The following is a 25,700-nucleotide window of genomic DNA, read 5'->3' on the forward strand; positions in this document are numbered from 1 at the left end:
AACTTCAAAAAAGAAATATAAGTAAAACCAATATCCTTATTTTAGATATATACTGTAATTACTTCCAACTATGAATTTTCCTTCACAAGCCAGTACAGTCCTACGTAAAAAAATAATGTTTTAGGAGTTTTAAGATGTTCTTTACCAATTTATAAAGCCATCTAATGAATGTTTAATTAAACGAATTGTTTCACTACACTTTTTCACTGGATTTTTCCTATGTTGTAGATATATCTCAAAGGCAATAATTATATATCATAGAATTTCCAATAAAACATGAAACATGCAACTAAAAAGAAGATGACAGATTCTAACAAAAGTGGTATAGGAGTGGGGGGTGGGTCAAAAGCTAACACCACTGGATAAGATTGACATAGTCGGTTGAGACTCAGTCTTCCTCAGAAGACTCCAGCTGTCTAATGATGCCACTGTGATGGGGAAAGATGCTCTACCAACAACAACCCAATTTGCTTAAACCAACCATTAAAAACACCCAAGAACCACAAAGTAACACGAATAACATAATTTCATTTCCAGGTAGAAAATGAATTTTAATCTCAAAATTGTTACTCACTTAAGAGTGTATCATTGCAAAACAATTATGCTTAGAGAAATGTCTACTAGCAGAACTTTCATAAAATTAATCTTTTAACTTTTTGGTTAGAAAGAATCTGAGCGCTTGTGAGCACATGCAGAAAGAGACGGATAGTCATATTTTGGTCTTAGGTTGAGCTCAACGATTGTTGAGTATTACAGAATAGACAAGTTAAAGCATGAGATTGCTGTCTTTGGAGTAATTCAAAGTGATCCCCAGTTAATCAGGCAGAGATGGAGAGCAAGAGGTAAAAACAGTGCGTTTAAAAATTGTAAAAATCTCAAGTTCTTAGATGTCAATCCTTGAGTACAAACTCTACAATCTTTGGTTTGAGTCTTATTTAAAACGTTTATTGTTATTAATGAAAAAATTTTCTCACCAAATATTTAAGCTTTCATCTTGATTATAAAATGTTAACTTTTCATTTAAAAATTTGGCTTATATAATTTTCTTAAATTTCAATTAAGATAAATAGTTTCATGAGTGCTTTTTATTTATATGATTTAATAATATTATTATTAATTTTAAGGATCATCGCAAGTTGGAGCACCTCACAGTAGTGTGGCTTTTGCTCTGCCATTTCACTCATAAACCCCAGCCCTAACTTCTGATAATAGCCTTATTAACATTTAAACTCTGGATCTGCGCGTTCACCTTGACCACTTTTTGATCAGGTTTTAAACTAAATCGGTCTGCCCTAAAACCTAATAGATTGGGTCAAGCTATATGCTAATAACCATAGCCGGAAAGTTTTCGAGAATAATGTCTTCAAACAAGGTAAATAGCACATTAGTTTCTTTACTAAAACAATATACAAAAAGCTTTCATAAGTAGTAAAGGTAACAAAAAAGAATATCTCTAGGAAATGAGATTTAGACGACATATCTCATTTATATAGGTTTGATCTTAAAATGCAGTCCAATAAGCGAAAAGACCAGACACTTCAAGTCTTGAACTAAGTAGTAGAAACACTTTAAACCCTCAGGATCTCTATAGAAATGAGAAATTTTCTGATAAAAAAAAAAAAAAAAAAAAAAAAAAAAAAAAAAAAAAACACAATCCATTACATCTACTATATTGCAACTACAAAAAAATTAAAACAAAACCAAAAAACATATAGCTTACTTGCATTGGTTAACATCAATTAATGAGCCAATCTTTGAAGTTGTAAAAGAAATGTGCTCATCTCCCATCACAATCTCCAGCTCCTTTTTTTTAAAAAGTAAAATGGTTAAAAACCTGGTTATTTAAAGAAGAATGTTTCTTGAAAAATATTCACTATGATTATGCACAAAAGTTTAATCAAACTTGAAAAATTGGGTTTTGACAATTTTTTTTTTTTTGCTTTTGAGTTTCATTTCACACACAGCCCACTCTATCAGAGATTATTTGAGTTGAATAAAGATAGATGAACTTGATGCCTTGGTGCTAAAAATTCAGATCTCAGCATTAATACTCATTAACAAACCATCAAATTTATTTAATTAAGCATTAACAACAACTTTTTAGTAAATGTCAGGACAAGCTCTTTGCAAAGGAGGCTGATATGTAAAGTACATATTTGAATTTTAGCCTACTTTTTCTGTTGTAAACTCAATTAAACTTTTGTGTCATTTAAATATTAAATATATGTTAACTATGTTATAATTATAATAAATGAAAACTAAAAATACTTTAATAGTCAAGTATTATAACTATAATGGATTACAATTAAAATTCAATTATAATAAACTACAATGAAAGTATAATTAATACAAATTACAATTAAAACAAAGCTTTAACAAATAACAAAGAAAGTTAAAATATAACTATAATAATTATAATATATAATAATTACAACTGAGTTGTACAACAAAGTTTAGATTAAATTAAAGTTAAAAACTTCTTTAATATATATATATATATATATATATATATATATATATATATATATATATATATATATATATATATATATATATATATATATATATATATATATAAATAAATAAACACCTTTGTTAAAATCATGTGCATAGCTGTAATATTAAACAAAATACCTGACGACCAACTCTGTCTGGTGTTGGCCACAACGCATCATCTTCTTTTAAAAGCTAGAAGAAAAAAAAAAAAAGGAAATTTGTATTTGAAATTGTTGTTAAATTAGAATATATTTTTTGTAGTGATTTTTTAAAATCAAGCTTTATTTATGTGCTGGTAGAATTCTTTATGACCTATCAGTAAAACGTGACATCAAATATTTCCATAAAATTAAACAAAGAAAAGAAGTTTACCTCGCTATCATCAATTATACGCTTGACTTCATCAAGAACACTTTTAGAGCAGTAAACCTATAAAAATTATATTTTAAAAATTAATTTGAAACAAGATAAACACAAAGCATACCAATTTTCTCTATACAATTTTTAATAATTGCAGACAAAACTCATCAATGAGACAAAAATCAGAAAAACATTAACTACTTTATATACATTTATTTAGACAATTTTTTTCTTGGAATAAAAATTCATATAAATATTTTGTTAAATAGCAAACAAAATACCCTAAATCATTTTGCTAAAAAATACTGCTTTACTAAAACTATTTTCACATTACAATTGAAAATGGCTTAAGTATCTTTCCATGTTGATTTAAATTTTATTATTTACTAGTTTCAAGAATTACTTTCAATAACATTTCATTAAATAATACCTCTTTGCGAATCATGACATCATTTTTGTAGTTAGAATTGTTTGCATAACGACATAAACCTAAAAAGTTTGCATTACAATGTAAATATAACAAGTTGGTATTTTCATACATTGATCTCTTACTTAGAAATGGCAGCACTCAAACTATTTTTGCCACATATGACATTTGTAACTAATGGAAATAAATTGCATTAAAAAACTAATTACAACTATTTTTCACACCTTCAACTAACCAAACACATTTAAAATGTAAATGAGAATATTATGAAGAAAATGTAGATTTTTATTGAAACACCAATAGAATGCTTTTGACAATTTATAATAGTGATTAAAAGTTGAAGATGACTTTCTTATAATTATTGAGATTATAGATGACAAATGTCTGAGAAAAATATGCTGCCACTATAATTTAAAAAATTCTAAACTTTCCAAACCTATGTTTAAATAAAAAATAGCAACTTAGAAGGTTTTTTTTCTATTCTTGCTTAAATTCATTTTTATTAAGTTAAACAGAATATTGCAGTAGCAGAAAAAAATTGTATACACAATTTTTCTAAGTATTTGCCCATTTTTATCATTTATTTTCTCCATTTGTAGACTATATACAATAACTTATTATTATTTTTTTTTAAATTTTAAATTCAATAACTTAATTATGAATACTAAGAAGAACAATCAACTAAACTGCAAAGAAATTTAATATCAATAAAACATGTGACTGCACCAGAAATAGCAAAGCAAGTCTAAACTTGAAGTAATTGATCTGAAAATGAGAAGGGGAGAGGATATTATGATGGTAGTTCTATGATGTTGTGGAAATTTGACAGGACTTTGTGTTTCAGTAAAAAGTGTACTTCAGTTCTAAAAAACCTTTATAGAAAATTTTGAAAGAAGAGCAATAGAAAACTATAAACAACACGTTAATGAAATGGTTCGATAGAATACTTAAAATCTCTGAAGCAATAATCAAAAATAAAGGTGGATATGTAGATAAGTTTAAGTTTAATAATTGTGACAACTTTTGTTAATTATTTTAAATTTTTGTTATCATTTATTTTCATAAATATACTTAGATAATCCCTTAAGAGTTTAATAATTTGTTTCTTTATCTAATAAAAGTTCTTTTTTTTTTTTTAGATAACTATATTTGATACAATAACAAAGCTTTATGTATTTTATACCATCAGGCCTGAACTCAAACTCTAGAAACTCATGTCCAAACTTTCCTTTGTGACCAACATAATAACGACAATAAAACTCTTCACCTTGAACCATGTTTCAACAATACCTAACTATATACAAATACATATATAGAAATCTTACTATATATATATATATATATATATATATATATATATATATATATATATATATACATATATATATATATATATATATATATACATATATATATATATATATATATATATATATATATATATATATATAGATATATATATATATATATATATATATATATATAGTATATATATATATATATATATATATATATATATATATATATATATATATATCTATATATATATCTATATATATATATATATATATATATATATATATATATATATATATAGGTGTGTGTGTGTGTGTGTGTGTGTGTGTACATATATCAAAATTGATAAGGAAAATTATATTACCAATAAATATCCAATTTTAATATTTTATTTAAATTGGGGCTTCATAGGAATGAAAGTATAAGAAAATAGCAAGACTCAGAAATTTAAAAGACTTTAATAGCGTGCTTATGAGTTGAAAAGCGCTGAATATCTCAGATCAGGAAGCTTACCGCTTACCGGTTAATATTCCAAAAATTGCGCGCTTGTTCTCAGACCAAGTCTTAAAGTATAATATGGCTACTTCAGATGAGATAGTGACAGAGTTTGAGGAAACTTTTAAACATAGATATACAGATAAGGATGAAGACTATAAAATTATTTTAGAGAAAGATGATATGCCACCGCCAGTTGTACCAAACTTTGGATCCTTTAGGTTTGAAAAGCTAAATTATTTCAAATTGGTAATAAGGCTTTCAAGGATTTTTTTAAAAATAATCAGTTCGATTCACAGATATATAAGAATTCTTTCATAAGCTTTCAAATCCTTAAGTTCCTTTTTTCCAGAATTTTGTATTTTGTTAAGGAATTCTTGCTTTAATATGCTACAAGTAACACTTTTAGTTGTCTTGATCTAGAATAATTTCAAACATTTAAAAATTATTCCTATTTTACATTTATACTTTAAACTAAATCACTTATGGCTTAAACAATGGTATGAAATCAAATCTAGGTAGTTAAGACCTATATATATATATATATATATATATATATATATATATATATATATAAAATTGGGAAAAGTTAGTATGCATACAGTTAGTAATTATGTTCCCCTTTTAATTCTAATTTACCATTGTAATTTTCTTTTAATCATTCAATTTTATCTTTAGCTAGTAACTTTTAGATCAATTTTTTTTGAAAGATGTATAAATCTGCAGAAGTTAGGGTTACCATATCATTTTTATATAAATCATAAAGTTGCTTAAAAGAAAGATGGCTAAAATTGTATTGTATTGATCATGTTATCAACTGAAGTAACAGATAAGTTATCACTGCATTAGAAAAAAAGATTTGCTTATTATTAAGTTTTTGGGATGTAATTCTAAAAAGAAATTGAGCAATTTTTAACAACTCCTTAAAAATTCATCCAACTGACTTCTTCTAAAAATTGTCAAATAACTTGTGTTTTATGTGCTATAATGTTCTTGGAATATATTCTGAAAGATTTTTTAAAATTGTTTTCAAATATAACTGCCAGAATATCAGGGGAAAAATGGAATTCTTTAATCTCTTCACATTTGTTAAGTGTAAAATTGAATAAAATTTATTATTATTATTATTTTTTTAGCTCAGACCGTCATTCGCAAAGTGAAAACACAGGTTCTCGGTCTAAAAGGTTTGAATTAACTTTCAATATTTCATTCAAACTTTTATATTGATATATAGTTATTATATACAGTGATATAGTTTATTTATTGCAGTTTAAGTTCCAATAGAAGTTAGTAATCATTTTTATTATAAGCAATCATTATTATTATAAGCCAAGTGTTCTGAAAATTGTTCTCAATTCTAGGAAGAAACAAAGTTTGATGCTCACACTTGTACCATGACCATTGAATTTTTCTAGCATGCTGTTTATAATTGATTTATTAAACTTTGTAGTTATTAAAACATTTTTATGTTTTCCAATAGGCATGGAATACAGATTTTTTCATGTTCAAAATACTGAGCAAAATTATTTTCAATTATGGTTTCTCTTGATTGTTTCAAACGTTTAAAATACATTTTAAAGTATTAAAAAGTAAACAAATTTTTTTACCTCTGTTTAATGTCTTGATCAAAACCATTTTTAATGTTATTCTCTATGAATATTTTTCTACATTTTTCTTTGTCCATGTTTGTGTGCTAGATATTGGAAGGATTTGCAAGCATCTTCCTCTAAGTTGTTGGTAATGCAGAAAAAGTTAACAAAGGCAGTTAGAGTTAAACTGGAATGCGATTTTATTGCAAATAATCTTTATTACATAGCTAGATAGTGTAGACTTGGCAATTCTATATTGATTACTGCATAATGATTTTTATTTGTTAATCATAACTTTGAATGTGGCCAATATATCCATACTGCTGGGTTTTTTGACATTTCTCTTGAAAATAATGGAGCAAACCATATAGTAAATTTGTCAAGTAAACTTAACAATGAAAAAACAAAATAAAAAGAAAAATTTTTTTAATGTGACCTCTAACATATAACTATAGCACATGTGGTTTCAGTCTCATTAGAGACTAAATATTAAAAAATTGCTTTTGTTTTGTGAAAAGAAAATATGCTTCACATGTTAGTTTACTTCTGTAGTTTAAGCATTGAGATAGGTTACACTTTCAACCTATCATTCAATTTTCTGCAAACTTCATAACCAAGTGACAAGTCTACTGATAAGTGAATTACCTAAAACAACATTTAATGCATAATAGAAAAAAGTCACAATTTTAATTTATTTGCAGAGAATCCAATTTTTATTGAATAACGTGTAATTTTTGTTATTATGTTTTTATCTCAGCAGACTACTTGTTAGTTACTTCCAGAGTCAATGTATTTTAGCAATTTTAGTTTTTTCTTAAAGTACTATTTTTTGTTGTATGTCTATTGCCTTAATATTGGAGTATTCTTTACATGCAGGTCTCGCTCTCGCTCAAGAAGTCGGTCTCGCTCACCTGAGACCTTGAAACGAAAAGGTATATATGGCGACTACTCCTACTTTGTTTTTTATTATTAGATATTTTGCATAGTTGTAACAATAACACGTGATCACGATTCACGTAGTTTAAAGGTATCCTTAACGTATGTAACGTATATTCCAATAGAAGTTTTTTAAAGAATGGAGAGCATTTTACGTCTTTTTTTTTCTGTATTTCTTTTTCGGCTATTTTTGTTTTAGAGATAACTCGGAAATGTTTTTTTCAAGTATATTAAATAAAAATTGAATATTAGCCTTTTCTTTTTCTAATCTAAAATAATCTAATGTTTCATTAGCTCACAGACATATTTAGTAAATTTGAAAGTAAGTTTTAAATATATTTTAATTCGATTAAAAAAGGTAAAATTGAACCTAAATTTTATATGTAAAAAAAGGAACAATCTGTCATGAGATTCTTAAAGAAACGAAAAAAAGTAAGGATAGGAACTAAATGTTTTTTTTATTAATCAAGGCCCTGCCATGTCATTATTTAGGAATGTTGCAGTTAGCAATACTAATGTTAATTGAATATAGTTATTTAGCTAACAGTAGAGTTGATAAAAGGCGGAAATCTTCTTGACTCCACTTTTCTTTCGCTGCCGTTGGTATTCGCCTCCCCAAAATACTGAAATCTTGACATTACTGTCTTATGTTAGCATTACTGTCTTATGTTAGCATTACTGTCTGGTGATCATAGAATAAAAGTTTATAGTACTTTGGCTTTCATCATGCAAGACATTGTTAAAACTTATTTCTAATAACAAAATCAGAGAAAATAAACCTAAAAAGATAAACTTCTGTAGAATATAGTATTAGAAGAAAAATGTAAAAAACTAAAATCTGGGTAATAGTAATTTTAACTGAAAAGAAGAATAGTTCATGGAATAACCCCAAAGAATTTACCTATTAAAACTTGCATATAAGATAGAAGCTATGGGCTATCAAGAGATATCTACAAATAAATCTTATTTATTCCATTTATTTACCTGGTGTGTCATGTATGGGTCAATTCTGAGCTATTTTTTTTAAAAAGACTAACTGAGCCTTTGAAATTGCATTCTTTAGAAAAATCACAAATAAACTCTAGCTCTGCAGCTCGTTAAGTTACTTTTAGCCTACTCTTAAATTTTAGACTTGGCCTTAGAAATTAGGCTTTTGGACCTGAAGGAGATCACAGATAGTCTTTCTTTTTGCTTTATGATTTTTGTTTTGTTTTGTTTTATAAAACTGTATAAGTGTGAATTATGAAAAGCGTGAGTATACACAGACTTAATAAAGGTGATGAAATTTTTTAGCAGATTTTGTGATGGTTAAGCAACAAAAAAACTTTTTATTTGGCAAGTTTTTGTTTTCATTTTCAATGACATAAAACAAGGCCGGAGTTTTAAATATTTAAAAAAATAACTTACCATTTTAATAAATCAAAGTTTGTTTGGTATTACAAACTAATAAAATCCAATACATTTTTTTATTAACTATACAATGTCTATACTTCAAAAATATTTTTTTGTAATAGAATTTTTAAAGTTTCTCTTCTTTTTTTGGAGGGGGGAATCCCAATATTGTGGTTTTAATAAAGCATTGTGTCAAAAACATCTCATTAAAGATTTTTGCAAGAAATTTTGTGTAGTATTTTAGGGTTTAAGTGAGATATATATTAGCTAGCTAAATGAGTTGTTTCTATTATTAGTAATTAGGTAATTATTTTTAAACCATTAATATAAACATTTAGAAAGTGGTTTGAAAATTTTAACCTTTTTTTTATAATGACCGTTATTGACCGTTATTGGTGGAATTGTGACAGACAAAAGACAACAGCTTGTTCCCAAAGATGTCCGCTTGCTCGTATTCTGTCAGGCTAATATTTCAAAAATCAAGAGAAATCTTTCTGAATATGTTGAGACAGACGAAGAATTGAACTAGCCCAAGCCAGAAGGAAGAAATATTGCCTCAGAATAAGGTCCAAGCCTATAAAACATCTACATACATTTGTATCATGTTTATGGTGCTCGATACTTAGTTTTAAATTAAGGGCCAATTACTAAATCTATTTGACGAATTAACGTTGATTCATTTGAAGTCAATGTTTAATAGGTATTATTTTTTCGATCAATTCAAGTAGCAGCATATTGCCTCAAGCTGTAATAGAGCATAGTTAAACTTCTTTTAATCTGTTTATTAATTGATTTCTCAGATCAGACAAAAAGTAATACATAATAATACATAATAATTTGTAAAAAGTTAAGTAAATTTAAGTGATAAAAAAGGAAAATAATTATATTAGTTAACAACAGAAATTGGTAATAAGTAAGATAATACTATAAGTTCTTAAATTTATGCTAAATTTCCTAAACACCGCAACAGGATTTTAAGGTCTTTTAATTATTAAAATTAGGTGATGAAAAAAAAGATAAGTTTTAACTACACTTCTGATTATTTTCCCTTTTGTTGATTATGATTATTTGCCAATCTAAGATGCCAATGATTATGATTATTTGCCAATCTTGAAAAAATATTAACCATTGTGTCTCTATCTATGATTTTGATTTTCAAGTATTTTAATTTCAAAAATATTTATAAAGAGATTTACGTCAAAATAAATGTTTTGTACAAATTTTTCTATTGTTTAGTGTATCTACCTTTGGTAAAAGTTAGTTTTATTGTCAATGTACTAAGTTAAGTCACTCTGAACTAGAGCAATCTAGGCTGTATATTAATCAAAAAATATTTATCACAGAAAATTCGCGCATAGTTAGACATAGACCTTTTAGATCTCAAGGTAAAAAAACTATTTCACTGGATTTCCATTCAGATTAATCGTTAATTAAGGTGTATAATGGTTAAAGACGGTGTATAACAGTCAACAACGCTGGATAACAGCTAACAACGCTGGATAACGGTTAACACCGGTCCATACCATTAAGATACGATGTTAAATTTTACTTCATAACGGTTACTAACGAAAAAATGTTAGTCAGTTTTTAAAAATGTTTCGTTATGCAACGTTTCCCAATGGTCACCTTAACGCCGACTCATAGTATAAACAGAAACCATGGAATTATACTCTCAAACTTATTTTTTAAAAACAATTGTGATCTGTACATTACAAAACACGAAAAAAATCAAAACAAAATATTTTAAAATTCAGTGTAAAATTGTTAAGCTGTTTGTTTGTTAAAGCTGTTATAGCAGTTATTATTTTACTACCATTTTTTTTTTTTTGTTTATTTTTAAAAAACTCGCCTCTTGTTTATCTACGTCATCAATGAGATGAATTTGTCTCTTAACATGCCATGAAAGGAAACTACGTTCTCTACATTTAATAGTAAAGTTATCATGAGATGGGACGTCTGACCTTTAATAATTTTATGCGGACGTCATAAATGGTCTCTAAGAAAGCCATGTGTTGTAACTTGAAACGTTCCGCCACTTCATGAGTTCTTTTCTTACAAACTTTTATAACAGTCCGAATAGTGAAGACATGACCTCTCTCTGTTCTCTCTCTTTGTTACATTCAACCACTTTAAAAAATACTATGGTTGTTAATGAAATTTTGCATGAAACATTTACGTTTTCATTATTTTAAGAAAGATTGAAACTATGATTATAATCGATAAAAAATTGATTATAAACTTTAAAAACAAAGAACTTTTTTTTTTAAATTCGCTTATTTACCGAACTATAAGTATATATTTGTGATTTTCCTTTACACTATTACCATCTGATGTATTTTTCACAATCACTTTGATAATCAAAATTCAAATAAACACCTTTATTTAGGGTTGGTGATGAGATAAAAAATTCTTTTAAATTCTGAGTTAAATAAAATATCGTCAATGGTGTTTCTAAGTGACCACGCTTTAAACGTGTTTTCGTGGGATAGATATTTTAAAATCTTTTCTGCTGAGGGTAACAAAAGAATTACCCCATTGTACGATTTCCTCAGTTTAATAGGGTTGCTCTCATTTTTCCGTATGGACTATTTTTGGGAAGCTGGACATGTTTCGGAATTTGGATTGCATTTACTATTTTGCTGATGAGAAAATGAAGTGTGTTGAATTTTATAAGTAACAATTCTACAGTCTGAATTATGCAAATACAAGAAAATTTCTGATCACTTGCAATATCAATCAAATGTCATCATTTAATTAAAAAGTTAGACAACTATACGAAAAAAATCAGCTAATTATTGCACATGTTTCAAATTTACTGTCAAGATTGAATAATTCAGCTCGAGACATGTATTGCATTATTATTTTCTATTGTGATTTGTTTTTAGTCATTAGTGTTGTTGCAGATATCTTTAATGTAATCAATACTTTTAAACATTCAACGGTGTCGATTTATCAAACATAAGCTAATTGTTGGTGAATAAACTCAAGCATCAATTTTTAATTTTTAAACTTAAAATTTCTTTTATCTACATTTGGTACTCCTGCTTCAGGAATGTTTTCAACATGATCAAAATATAAAATTATACTTATAATCTAGTTCCCCAATGCTCTAGTCTTCAGAGCCAGGTTTATAGCATTGTTTTATCAAGCAGAAGGAATTTTTTGCTCCTTCAAAGCAAGAAAAGCTATGTTTTGTATTAAACTAAAAAGGTAAATGCATTAAGGCTGAACAGTATAATTTTTTCACAGTTACATCAATCTTTCTTGAACATGTGTAACTATATAGGGTTTGATTGGTATTTGTTTACCACCAACAATTGTTAAGATTTCCTTGCATAGATAGGAATATTATACACTCACTGGCAGTATATCCCAGCTGAACAACTAAGCAAGCTTTTAGAAGTTACATTTAAACAGTGCTTAAATGTGTCATCAAATCATTTAAGTTAGCAACCATCAGTTGTTTTAAAATTTACAATAGGTAAAATTTTTGAATTAAAATTTAATGCCATACTAACTTTGCCTGTTTAAATAGAAGAACCTATTGTGCACTTGACATCAATAGCAGACATGCACTTACTGAAAACTAATACATTTGCATGAAGAAAGTAGATCAGTAATTACAAAGGCCTTGACACTGACACTTTTTACTCATCTAATAACTCCACTAACCTGTGTTGTTTACAGTACATCATAAAAGCCTCAGTTGAAGTTAGTGATGAATTTAGTTTTAGTGATAGTTAATTGGATCTTCAAAGTAATATTTTTTTGAAAATTGCCTTCTTGCATGACACTATCTTTGTATTTTGTGTTTGGAGACAAAGTTGTTGAATTTTCCTATGTATACCAGAAGTCTTAGTTAAATTAACATCATGTATTACATTAAATCCAATACAAATTAACTCTTATACCAATAAATATCCCTGTTATCAATTTTTCATCACAAACTTGTCCTAGTTGCTTAAGGTGTTGTTCATTTATCTTTTTTGCTCCATAACTATAAGCCTATTTGTTTCCTGTTCAATTCAGAACTCCCATTAAACAACAGAAAGTTTATAAGCCAAAGAATATTTGAAAAATAACCTTTCTTGAGTGCCAAATTTTGAAATAACTCTTAAACTTCTTGCTCTACAAGTGTTGCTCTTTTCATAAGCAGTACTTATCTTTGCATTTTGCACCTTAAGTCATATGCTCTAAAAACATTAGTAGAAGGTAGCATTGTTGTAAAATGATGTTGGTTCTCCAAAAACATTGTGTTCAGTTGCATTTCTTAATGTTTTAAAGCATATTTTTTGTGTTGAATTCAATATATCATGATTACTTACTTTCTTTCAGAAATTGACACAATATTTATTTGAAAATAACAAATGATCTTAGTGTATGCACTTGCAGTGGGTTGTCTAGCTTCATTCTGCTGTATGAAAAGTCAGTGTGAGAACTTAATGTATGTTTGTAATACAGTCAAACACACAAATGCATGCAAAAATACATACACAAATACATACATACACATATACATACATACATACATACATACATACATACATACATACATACATACATACATACATACATACATACATACATACATACATACATACATATATACATACATACATACATACATACATACATACATACATATAAAGGTATTTCAAAAAAATGTAATTTAAACGTTTCAACTAAATGTCTCTTATTAGATCCCACCCCATATTTTTCTAAACAAAATATATTTTTGTGTGTAATTGGACTAATCTTTTTGCAATCAATTCCCATTTGAGAGGTTTTCAATCCCTCATGACTTTAAGTCCAATTTTAGATTTGCTTATTGTTTTTTTTTTTCTTGATGAAGAATATAATCTCTTTAGTCAGAGTATTTAATTGAAATTTACATGAAAAAAAAATTATTTCTACAAATTTATATCAAATATATTTGAATATATATACAATAGTTGTGCAAAAATAGTATTCTTCATAAATACTCTCTCTCTCTCTCTCTCTCTCTCTCTCTCTCTCTCTCATATATATATATATATATATATATATATATATATATATATATATATATATATATATGTATGTATATATATATATATATATATATATATATATATATATATATATATATATATATATATATATATATATATAATGCTTGAAGTGGCAAAAAAATTTTTTTTTCTTAAATGAAATGAATAAATACATTTAACTTATGGTTAATCAAACAGCAAACATCTTATTCAATAACAAATATATATTAGTTTTTGTTATTATGTTTGTACATTAAAAAATATATATTTACTTTTAGTTGGACACCTGATATTTGTATTTATTTTTAACCTTTTAAAAATGATATGAGTTTGGTATAATATTTCAGATAAATTTGGCTACATTTTAAATCATCATCATAATAAAATTATAGTAAATGAAGAAAACTGAAATTTTACCATAAAAGTTCTTTGTTATTTGTGATGTCATTTAAAAAAAAAAAAAAAAAAAACTGTTTTGTCAAAATTAACCAAGTTTGTTGTGTTTTTTGCACTAAAAAGTTCATTTTATTTACTCATTCTGCAAAAAATTAATATATATTTTTTTGTACAATTGTTTTTATTTTGTATTCTTAACACTTAGCAGTAAAATATACACAAATTTATAAAAAAAAATGCATTAATAAATTGCAGGTCAATAGAATCTTCTATAATTTACTAATATTAGTATAAAAAAGCATAATGATTTTCTTTTTCAGAAAATAATTTTTCAGAGCCTAGAATGTTTATTTCCAGGTTGAGCAAATTTTATAAAAATCTCCAAGTTTGAAGAAAAAAAATAAAAATTTGACTCAAAACACAGGTTTTGAGATACTTATTTTGCTTCTTCTGTAAAAAAGTTAGTAATAGAAATTATGCTTTTAGTGTATGCTCAAAAATAGTTTTCTATACTTGCTTGAAATAATTCTGTATACTTATTCAAAATAATTGTGATATTTAAAAGGAGGTCTGCTAACATTTGTTTACTAGTCAGAACTTCTTCTGTATTACAGGTGACTTTGTTTTTAATGAGCCCAATGGAATTATTTATTTTACTGGTAAAACTCTTCATGAACTCTTCAATAAAGATGAAAAGTATTACAAAGTATATTGGATAATTATGCACCATTCAAGAAAGCGCATTGATGTTAAATTGGCAGCACCTCATTATTTATGGAGTGTTGATAAGAATATCATTGTGGCCCGAGAAAAAAGGTATAAAAATCATTTTTTAAACATTTAAATTAATTGATCTTTTTTTAAAAACTATTTTTTATTAGATAGCTATATATTTAATTATCATTAAGTTTAAAATGTTTACTCAAGTAAGTTGATTGATATGCATTTTGTATGAAAATTTTTTATTGGTGTATTCCTAAAAATAAAAAGTTATTCATCATTGCCATGTACTTACTAATCACAGACACCTTTTTTTTTTTTTTATTACTATTCTGTTGTTTTAAAAAAAGAGTTTCCTAATCTTATGTTTTTTATTGGATTTAATGGATCTTCTCTGACCTTAACTCTTCCATCATACTTTCTTTTAGATTTAATCCATTTCTGAAAACTTGAAATTTCTTAGACTTTTATGTTATGAATACTTAGCATAAAAGGTTATTTGGCAAACTTTTTTTAAAGATAAAAAACACTACAATCCACAAAACATTTTCCTAATAATATTTTTGCCATCAAAACAAATTCTTTAGATTGTAATTTTAATTAGATTTTTTTTGTTTAGCATGTTATTATTTGTAAACTTTTAGTTTTAAATGATTTGTCTAGGTTGCATGGTGTTGTCAAAAAATTTTTTAACAATAGTTTTGAGGATCAGTTTATAACTAATGATGCAGTAGAGATTTCATTAGAAGGTCATTTTTCTAACGAAACATACAAGTTGAATTTGGAGATAAAGTTCAGGCCCTGGTGCTGTAAGTTTTTAAAAATCAGTAAGAATCAAAAATCCATTAAAAATGTAATTTTTTTTTTAAATTTCACATAACTTTTCTAAAAAATATTTGTGAGATAACAGTTAAGTTTATTATTTAGCAACATGTGGTAAGACTTTATTGTTATTGGAAGATACTTCATTCAACATACAGAGTCCAAATTTTCCACATAGTTACTTTCCTGGATGTGCATGTATCTGGCATATTAGCAGCAAAAGCATGAAAACTTATTTAAAATTAGTAACAAAGTGAGTTTTTCATTTATTTTTTTTGTATTTTATTTATTGTTTGATCAAATAAAAAGTTCAAAAGTTAAAATTCTATTTAGTCATTTTCAACTAAAAACAAGGCTTCCAAATGGAGAATGTCAAGACTATTTAGAAATTTATGAAGGAGTTCGTGCAATTAAAGAAAATAGTTTTGGTATGATACTTTTTTGTTTTTCATTTATCAAATTATATTCATTTTTTGTTTTCTTTTATTTTCTAAAGTTTTTTAGTTTTTTATATGCAATTATTTCATGTAGGACCCTTTTTGTATGGATTTATTTCTTTTATAGGTCGCTTTTGTGGCACAGAGAGCATTTCTTTTGAGTTCGATCATTGGATAACATTCATTTTTTACTCACACGACCACTTCAATTATTCAGTAACACAAGAATACCGATTTGATATTTCCATTTACAACAATGAAGGTTTTATTTTTGTTAATTTTGTTAGTCCATGGTTTTCTTTTATTGTTTCTTCAATTATCTTTACTTCCCTTATCCTTGCTTCTTTTATCCACACTTTCCATTATCCTTTGTAAATTTTATTATAAACATAATTTATTTGAGAATATTTTATAAAGCTCAAGAATTTTTATTTCTGCAACATTACAGCAAATCTTGTTATAGAATAAAACGTTTTGTAGTTTTACTGAAATGTTTTAAACTATTGTTTCATTTATCCTGATAGAAACTTCAATTGGCCTTCAGTCGGTAGCTGCTATCCTTGGTGCAATCAGTCTTGGCATTTTGATTGGTTTGTTAATTTGTTCCGTCTTCTACAAACGTTGGTACCAACGCTCTGGAAACATGCTGGAAAATCCTAACTTAGAAAGCGATTATGATGATACTCCTCAAGTTATACTTCCTGATGCAATTCAAGCTGCAGCACCTCCGTCCTACATCAAAGGTAACCTCAAGAAATGGCAGCACATTTTGTTTTATTAAAGCTCAATTTTCAAACATGATAATTTTTATTGATAAAAATTTTTCAAATGAACTAGTAATCGAATCTCCAAAGTTGTTCCCTGCTGTCAAACGTGAAAACCTTTTTGTTGTTCATCATCTTGAAATACCATCAAGTAAACCTCCTCAATATTCAACAGATACCAATAATGGTTATGACCAAATTCCTCTTCCAAGTTATGCAAGTGTTTCCGAAAGTGAGGAAGAGTGGTTTTCCTCTCGCAGTCTAAATACATTAAAAAGATATTCTTCGGATTTTTCTGATCAAAAACCACCATCCTATGAAAAAGTAAGAACAGAAGGTTCGGATGTCGTACCTATTTTAGTAAACACAAAAAATAAAATCCGCAGAAAGTCTCGTTCTGAAAGAAACTCTTTATCAAGTATGGCTCAGGCTCGAGTAATAATAAAAAGAGGCGATTTGGAAATAGAAAAGGAACTGGATGGTGCCATTCGTTCTAAAAGCATGCGGTATAAAAAAATGAACGACAAAGCTTCTTTTAAATCTTTAACTATACATTCTAATCCTGGAGAAGAAATGAAAAATACTTCTGTAAAGATTGAAGTTGATCATCATCCAGAACAAAAGATACGAACATCGATGATAGACGAACCAAGCAATGTATCTATTGTTTTAAACCATTCCGCGAGTACTTCAACACAGTCTGAGACAAGTGTATCAACGCAATTCGATAGTGAGGACTTTTCCAAAGAAACTTAAAATTCTTGAAAATGTCTTTTAAGAATTTTCAGATTGAGCTTCTTATTTATATTTTTATAAATAGTTTTTTATTTTATTGTAAAAAAAGTCTTTCAATGTAAGTATACATATATATAAGTTCTTTCAAATTTAGAGTTATTTGTCAATAAGGTAAACGAGTACGCAATAATTAAAACATTTTTTGATGAAATTCCTAAGTGAATTTTTATTCCTTAGTGAAATTTTCTTAGTGAGGGGATATTGTTTAACAAACCCATTAATCTTGTTTTACACCAAAATTGAGTTTCCCTTATTTGACTTGTTTTCTTTTCTTATTTTTGCGTATAGCTTATCACAAGGCACATTTAAATCTCGAGTATATTTAGTTTTCACCCCAATAAAATTGCTTCTTCTCTGATTCTTCTCTGATGAAAAACTTTTGCTTCAAAATCTAGTTTTGGGTTCATTTCTCTTCAAAACAATAAAATCATTTTTGCAATGGAGCCTTAAGGTGGCTCACCCCCTCTAAATCTAACTTTTTATTTATAAAGGTTAAAAACTTGTTTTTTATTTTTTATATAAGGAAATTCTATTAAAACTTTAACTTCTTAAAAGAAAAATGAAATTTCCATTTTTTGATGCTGAGTCAGCATAATTTGTCTAAAATCTTACCTTAGCTAAAACAATGATATCTTGAGTAAAATTTGCACTGAATACACCATATTTTGCCAAATGGTAGCTAAATAGTTGCTCCAGGGCTGGAACTAAAATTTTTTTCAAATGTTAAAAAAAACTAAAATGGCAGCAATAAAGGTGCAGAAATTGATTTAGTGCCTGTGTCAGTCTAACAAACTACATTCAAACTAATTTATTTATGCTTAAAATGTTATAATTCTAGTCCCAGCCCTCATAAATAAGTTAATCAACATACTGTGAAAATTTGAAGATAAAAGCTTTAACCAAACTGAAGATATTAACGTTTTCGTAAGAAAAATATATTAAAATAAGAAAGTCTTAAAAAACACATTTTAAAAAAAAAAACATAAAAACAAAAAGTTTTTTTTATAAAAAGTTACTAAAAACTGCCACTAGCATAAGATTTCATATCATCATTCTCCTTGTCAATGTCTAAATAACCTTTGTTTATTGATCTTATATGTTTTCTTTGTGTTTTACTAACATCAGTCGATTTTCTTGACATATTTGATAGTCGGTTTTTATCTTTTTTGAAAGCTCCTTTTTCAAAATAAACACCTCCAGAAAACCCAAACATTTTAAAAATGCAACTTAAAGAAGAAAATCCATCATTGTAATTTAAAATAGAAGAATAAACAGATATTTCAAGAATTTTCCTTGCAGTAAAAGTAGTTTTAGGGCATTGCTGCCATATCAAACCATTAAATGACTCATTGCAGTTTTGTGTCATCCCATGTAAACACTTTCTTAGCATTTCAGGGTTTGATAATTCTTGAAAAATAGGTTTAATTTCCTCCATAATTGCTACAGGTAAATTTATTTTTTGTCTATAGCTTGTTTTACCCAGCAGCTTTCATACTCTGAGAACTGCTTTCTTTATAAACTTTATGTAGTTTATTGTTTGTAATATTATAACTGTGATTCGTAAGAGGTGGAGGCATATTCATTATAGCAGTAAAAGTAGACATAGCTTCTCTACCACGTCCAATTTCACGAAATGCCATAACAGCACGTAAATTTATTTCATATGGTTTTGAACTAGAAACACTTTGATTTACAGATGGTGATGAATAAAATGTACTTTCAAAGTCACAGTTTGAACATTGTATTATAATTCCAATAGAAAATCCCATACGTATAGATTCATTATGAAAAAAAGTTGGCTTGCTATTACACTCACTGCATGTGGAATACTGTTCAAATATATTTTTAATAATTCTAAAGTTACAAATAAAGAAAAAATTGTCAACTTCGGAATCACAATTTGTTGCAGCACTAAAGTTATGTTTTTTCTTAAGCTTTGATGCACTTGTTGTTTCTGATTTCCTGCTACAACCATTTACTTCCTCTGCTCTCCTTGTATACCTATTTCCATGATATTTTCTCTTTAAATTTCTAATTTTATTCCTTTTGTTCGCCATATCGAGATAGATAGTTTTCAGTTAAATTACATTGAATTAATGATACAGAGGCTCTGTATCATTAATTCAATGTAATTTAACTGAAAACTATCTATCTCGATATGGCGACTCTGTAACAGAGCACATTTTTAAGAAATATTACATTTTACAGAACAGTAGAAAAGCATAATAGATCTAACATTGAAAAATAGTTCAAAACTTTAAGTTAAAACCTTCAAGAAGTAATGAATAAATTTGTTGTTTACACCGTTGCTATGGCGTTGCTAAGGAGTAGGAAACTGTATTAACCACAATAACGGTATTTTTTGTTACTTTTTAAGCATATAATAGTAAAAATATATTATGAATTTTGTACTTCGATGCTTAATACAACATAATTCAAAAAAAAAAAAAAAATTTTTTTTTTGATTTTTAATGGGGGTGAGCCACCTTAATCAGAAATTTCTTAAAGATATCATTTGTACAGATATCTAACCTAGGATTGTATTAGATATAGTTCTTAACTTCCAACTTCAGAAGATATCCCAAAAAAGAGACTTGTTATTGAACTGATTTCCTTAAGACCGCCATCATGGATTTTCGTTACAGTAAGTATAATGGGTTACATTGGTAATCGATAGCTAAAATTGGTAAATTGTTTTTTAGGACCATTTTAGACCAGCTTCCACATTTAAGGAATTCTATATTTTTAAAATAGTTTTGGTAAAGCTAAATGTAAATTCTATAATTTGAATTGTTATATCAACTATCATTAAAATTATAAATTATTTAAAAATAACTAAAAAATTAATATCTATTCGCACGCTGACTTAAGCAAAGGTTAAATCACAGAGAGCAATAATCAGAAGAAAGATTCGTCCCGTTTTTCCGTAAATCAATCATTTTGATACTAAATAGGTTTTATGACTAAACAAAGCCACTTAGGTAAAATTCATTTTCGCACAGTGTGTAGACGAAGGAAGCGGAGACATTTTTTGAAATTACTGGTATTAATGTAGATGTAATCCTCGAGCTCAGAAGTATATTAAAAGCAGTAAACAGGGGGCTAAAATCTTAACATTATGCCTTTAAGTCATATTAGACTAATTCCTAATAAAAATTTATGGTTCACTCTGCCACTAAATTTACACACACTATAAGATGCCAAATAGCATGTTAATTTGAACAGAGTGCTCAGAGTATTTTATTTTTTTTAAAGAAAAAGAAACACAAATCAACACGGCGATCTTTCGTATATAGATTTTCCTAATATCCGTGAATCTGGAAATTACCAAATAGTGAAACAACTTCATGTAACCTATTTAAAATGTTTTATACAATGCGAATTCACCTAACCTTGTAAACAAAAACTTGTACGCTATACAGTCAGAACGTTGTTCTCTTGTTTTCAAAAAAAAAAAAATGCTGTTTTGACGAAATCATCCAAATAAAATTCACTTTTAAGATGTTCGGTAGCAGATTACCGACGTTCGAGGGCATTTAAAAATACACACAAAGGAACAAAGGAATTTTGATTTTTTTTTTGACAATTAGGAAAAATAAGACCTGTTTTATTAAGAAAAGTAGAAAGAGAAAGGTTTGTTATTTTTGTTATGTAGAATTTACTATTTAAAAAATCAGTCTTTTTTTAGAACTTTTAACCGAATGCGTCACGAGATTCCAGGTCTGCAAAATTATTTAACTTTAAAGAAATAATTGCGTGTCTGTATTTTGTAAGCATGGGAATTTCGGCCTTCGAAATCGACGAAATTAAACGAAATTCGTGTTTCAATTTCGTATCGAAATTTATATTGAATTTCGAAAGACGAAATTTTTAAACATTACAAATTCACGAATTTCGAAATTAAAACTTATGTTTAATTTCGTGTCAATTTCGTTACTTTCAATGACCCGAAATTATACGAAATTTTTTCGCGAAATTAAACAATCCAAAAAATCGAAATTTCGTTCTCAATTTCGATCCGAAATTGAAACACGAATTTCGTTTAATTTCGTCGATTTCGAAGGCCGAAATTCCCATGCTTAGTATTTTGTTCAAATAAATAACAAAATAACTTCTTTCTGTAGTTTGTTTCGTTTTATAAAACTTGGTGTTTTTACTGTTTCTTTCTTTAATCTGAATTAAATTTCTGATATCGCCAGAAAATGATCAGACTCAAATCGCAAACGAAGTTTACAAAAATGAAATTATTTTCTATAATTTCAAAGTAAGTGAAGAGAAAATAAGGTTATGGTTCTTCAAGCTGTAATTGTATAACTGGAATTAATTAACTAATAGTAGTTAACAGTTCTTCTTGTTTAGATGAAAAAGTTATTATGGGATAGTGTAGTGAGTATTGGAGTATCTGTTGAAGAATTTTATTCAGGGTCTTATAAATGCAATAAAGGCTACAGTGCACTCCAGAAAATTATAACTGAAAGTGATCAGTTTGATTGTTTTTGCAATGTTTTAGAGTCAGGAAATGGTCAGCCAATGTTTGAATGCGTTTTAAAAAATGGTGAAGATAAAATTGGTATGTCTTTGTCTGTGAATCTGAGGATCGCAAGTTATGGATTAAAAAACTTCCAAATGCAAACTTGGTGTTAACAGATTATAAGCGAATTTGTGCTCAGCACTAGCCTAAAGATGCAGAATTAAAAAAAGTCAAAGGTAGAAGTTTTGTTCCAGTGCATCCTCCATTAGTCTTTAAAGGTATACCAGTGTCTTGTATTCGAATAGCGTCTAGAAAATGAGATGTCACTGGGTTAATGTGCTCTGAAAGAAATAGTTTACCTGATGAGTTCAAAAATTTTAAAAAAATGGAAGCTATTCAATTTAATTCAATTGTAAAAAATTTGAAGTCAATGATAAATAGCTGTGAAGAAAAATTTTATTTTGTTGAAAAAGAAAAAAAAATATTTTTAATATCATATGAACATTGTGGACCAGTACCTAAGTTTTCAATATATATAACTTTAGAAGATTCTGGAGATATTTATTTTCTTTTTTAAACAAAGGAATTATTAAATATTATTCTCAACTGGAGAATGCTGTTAGTTATGTTATTAATAATGAAACAGATTCTAAGCAAGCAAGTTATATTAGGCATCAAGTCACCAAAACCAATTGAATGACAAAATTATGGATTAGTTCTCAAAGTCTTTTGTGATGAAACAGTTGCAGCATTACGTGTAAAAATTCCTGAAGCTAAAGATACTGCACTTTTTATTGAAACAGTTGTCAAGTGATAGCTTATTGTCAACAGTAAAGCAAAAGGTCTAAATATAAGATTAAATGATATTCAAAGAAAGCCTTTTACTTCAGTCAATGATTAGCAAATAGATTTCTTAGAGAACTATATTTCTTATTTTGCTGAAAATTTGAAATGCGTAAATTCAAAATTAAGAGAGAAAAAGTTAACAATGGATACTGTGAGTGCTTTGCAAAAAACTTCAAAAAGATTAGCAAGTTGTGCCAAGTATTTGTTGAATTGCGGTGTATCTTATGTATTGCTAGGACAAATGCAATCAGATGCACTAGAAAAACAGTTTAGGAAATATCAACAAGGGTCAGGTGGCACATATCTGATAACTGTGCAAAATGTTATTCAAAAATTTAGAATCGACAAAACTTGTAATTTGATAGACGAGCAAGCAGATTTTACAATATTTCTTCCTGCTCACCACCATTGTGATAACTGTGAACTTGATGTGTAGTTTGATATGTCAATATGTGAAAATTGTGAGGTTCAGTTGCCAAATGAATGCAAACAAGGGCTTTTATATATTGCAGGTTTTATTGCTTACAAACTTCCAGAATTACATTCAATTTTAGAAGAAATAGACACCTTTGATATGTTTCAAGAATATGGAACTTTGATTAGTTCTTTGAACAGGGAAAGACTAAGAGAACCTTCTGACAAATTAGTCTACTTTGTTATTTATTGTTTTTTTATATTTGAAGTGACACTTGTGAATAAAGTTTCACTATTGCTGTGCAAGAGAGGATTAATTGACATTTTTGTTAACTGCAATAGTAAATTTCAATTGCTTGTTCGAAGTGTTAAAAAAGTTTGCTGCATTTTAGCAAACATTTTTTTAAACGATTATTGTAAAAAACACACTGAAGATTTTGGGAAGGAATGTTTAATAAAACAAGCAAAACTTTCAACTTCAAAATAAAATACTTTGAGTTAAAAAAACTCAAAATATTTTTAATAAAGTTAACATATTTGTTTGTTTTTATCAAAAAATTTATTATTTGTATTACAAGTGTTAAACAGCTAAAATAAATATATAGTTATAAAAATGATTTAGTCATTTTTAGCTAAACTCTTTAAATTTTTATTGTAATTAACTTATTTATAAACGTAAAAAAAAATTCCTACAAGATTTGCTTCCGAAATTTAATCAAAATGTTTTGTCCTAAAAAAGCTCTATATTTGTTTCTGAAGTTTGTTTACAAAAGCAAGGATAAAAAGTAATTTTAACCGTAAAAAAGTCGGCCTTCGCTAATTTTACGAAAAATGAGCTGTTGTGGCCTGTTTGAGAAAGCCTTGAAAGTACGGAATGAAAAATCTTATAAAAATAAGACCGAATGATAAAACACGGACGATCTCGAAAAATTTACTGAATAAGTCCGATGGCTCCGCGCAAAATCGGACTATCTGCAATCTCCGCGGAAAACAAATTTGGCATAATATCTGCTATCTCCGCCAAAAACAAAATTGGCATATCTGCAATCTCCGCGTAAAACAAAATTGAACTATCTGCATTTTCGCCAGATACATTTTTGGACTATCTGCGTTTTTCGGGTGCATAATATTTTGGTGGTGTTTCTTTAAATATTTGAAGTTTTTTATAAAATTCTACAATTTTTTAAATAATAGCGATTATTTAAACATTTATTAATAGCGATTATTTAAACACAAAACCTTGATCATAAATTGATTAAGTTTGTGAGTAATCAAGTAGTTTTAGTTAAGATAAATATGTTAAAAATAACTTGTTATTGTTAATAATAATATAGCATATGTAACAAAACATTGTTATGTTACATACTAATCGCTAAATTCATCATACATACTTTGTCAATTTTATTTAGCCTTGTTGTTGTGACTAATAAGTTTAGATCAAATTAAATTCTTGTTATGTTATGTTGCAATGTTGCTAAGTGGTCTTTATACACAAGATCTGCATATAAATATATACAGGATGTCTGCGAAATCAGGGAAATGCCAGGAAATTCGGATATCTTCAAAATAATCAGGGGATTATCAGAGAAATTAGGTTAAATTTTAGAAAAATCAGGAAAGATGAGTCTTTATCAAACTTATATAACTTAAATAAGTTGTATATAGTTCACGTAATCTAAAAGTTTATTTGGCAGATAGTTTTATGAACTTCTCTTGATATATTTAATGTGGGTTGTATTATTGTTTATATTTTTGCAGTTGAAGAGCATTTTTCTAAACGAGAAATAGGTAAATATCAGGGAAAAGCTAGGGAAATCCAACTTATAATATTGGCAGACACCCTGTGTGTGTGTGTGTATATATATATATATATATATATATATATATATATATATATATATATATATATATATATATATATATATATATATATAAACTATGTTAGTGTATTCTATAAATAGAGTGCTCAATGGTCTTAAAGAGCAGAGCAGTAATAAATTAGTAAAAACACTTA

General features: G+C 27.2%; 3 protein-coding genes and 1 pseudogene across 9 annotated transcripts; 3 read left to right on the plus strand and 1 right to left on the minus strand.

The window, feature by feature from the left end:
• Positions 1 to 1,373: 1,373 nt before the first annotated feature.
• LOC145183438 (protein mago nashi homolog 2) lies at positions 1,374 to 5,149 on the minus strand. Of its 2 annotated transcripts, none has more exons than XM_090085906.1 (7): positions 5,093 to 5,149; positions 4,467 to 4,577; positions 3,287 to 3,345; positions 2,869 to 2,925; positions 2,635 to 2,688; positions 1,721 to 1,803; positions 1,374 to 1,585 (listed from the first exon to the last, which is right to left on the minus strand). In XM_090085906.1, exons 2-7 carry the CDS (start codon positions 4,558 to 4,560, stop codon positions 1,486 to 1,488), a joined length of 447 nt encoding a protein of 148 aa, XP_089942032.1. In that variant the 5' UTR covers positions 4,561 to 4,577; positions 5,093 to 5,149; the 3' UTR covers positions 1,374 to 1,485. The 2 variants fall into 2 exon arrangements, with proteins under 2 accessions (XP_089942032.1, XP_089942031.1); XM_090085905.1 differs by lacking the exon at positions 5,093 to 5,149 and adding an exon at positions 4,944 to 5,084.
• On the plus strand, positions 5,105 to 7,850 carry LOC149889836 (uncharacterized). The gene is made up of 3 exons (XM_090085907.1): positions 5,105 to 5,295; positions 6,211 to 6,258; positions 7,540 to 7,850. Exons 1-3 carry the CDS (start codon positions 5,156 to 5,158, stop codon positions 7,634 to 7,636), a joined length of 285 nt encoding a protein of 94 aa, XP_089942033.1. The 5' UTR covers positions 5,105 to 5,155; the 3' UTR covers positions 7,637 to 7,850.
• Positions 7,851 to 11,430: 3,580 nt separating this feature from the next.
• LOC145183432 (uncharacterized) lies at positions 11,431 to 18,044 on the plus strand. 5 transcript variants are annotated; one of them, XM_090085623.1, is made up of 8 exons: positions 11,431 to 11,838; positions 15,032 to 15,233; positions 15,801 to 15,946; positions 16,065 to 16,212; positions 16,293 to 16,387; positions 16,524 to 16,658; positions 16,921 to 17,139; positions 17,234 to 18,044. In XM_090085623.1, the coding sequence occupies exons 2-8, from the start codon at positions 15,139 to 15,141 to the stop codon at positions 17,914 to 17,916; spliced, it is 1,521 nt and encodes a 506-aa protein (XP_089941749.1). In that variant the 5' UTR covers positions 11,431 to 11,838; positions 15,032 to 15,138; the 3' UTR covers positions 17,917 to 18,044. The 5 variants fall into 5 exon arrangements, with proteins under 5 accessions (XP_089941749.1, XP_089941750.1, XP_089941745.1 ...); XM_090085624.1 differs by having other exon boundaries at positions 11,431 to 11,646; XM_090085619.1 differs by lacking the exon at positions 11,431 to 11,838 and adding an exon at positions 11,863 to 13,422.
• Positions 18,045 to 22,075: 4,031 nt separating this feature from the next.
• On the plus strand, positions 22,076 to 24,173 carry LOC149889837 (uncharacterized; annotated as a pseudogene). The gene is made up of 2 exons (XR_016451861.1): positions 22,076 to 22,219; positions 22,315 to 24,173. The product of XR_016451861.1 is annotated as an uncharacterized LOC149889837 (transcript).
• Positions 24,174 to 25,700: the final 1,527 nt, after the last annotated feature.

Source organism: Hydra viridissima, unplaced genomic scaffold (assembly GCF_058129835.1).
Source record: "Hydra viridissima isolate aposymbiotic clone 2 unplaced genomic scaffold, HvirCarnegie_v1 scaffold_4, whole genome shotgun sequence".
NCBI lineage: Eukaryota > Metazoa > Cnidaria > Hydrozoa > Anthoathecata > Hydridae > Hydra > Hydra viridissima.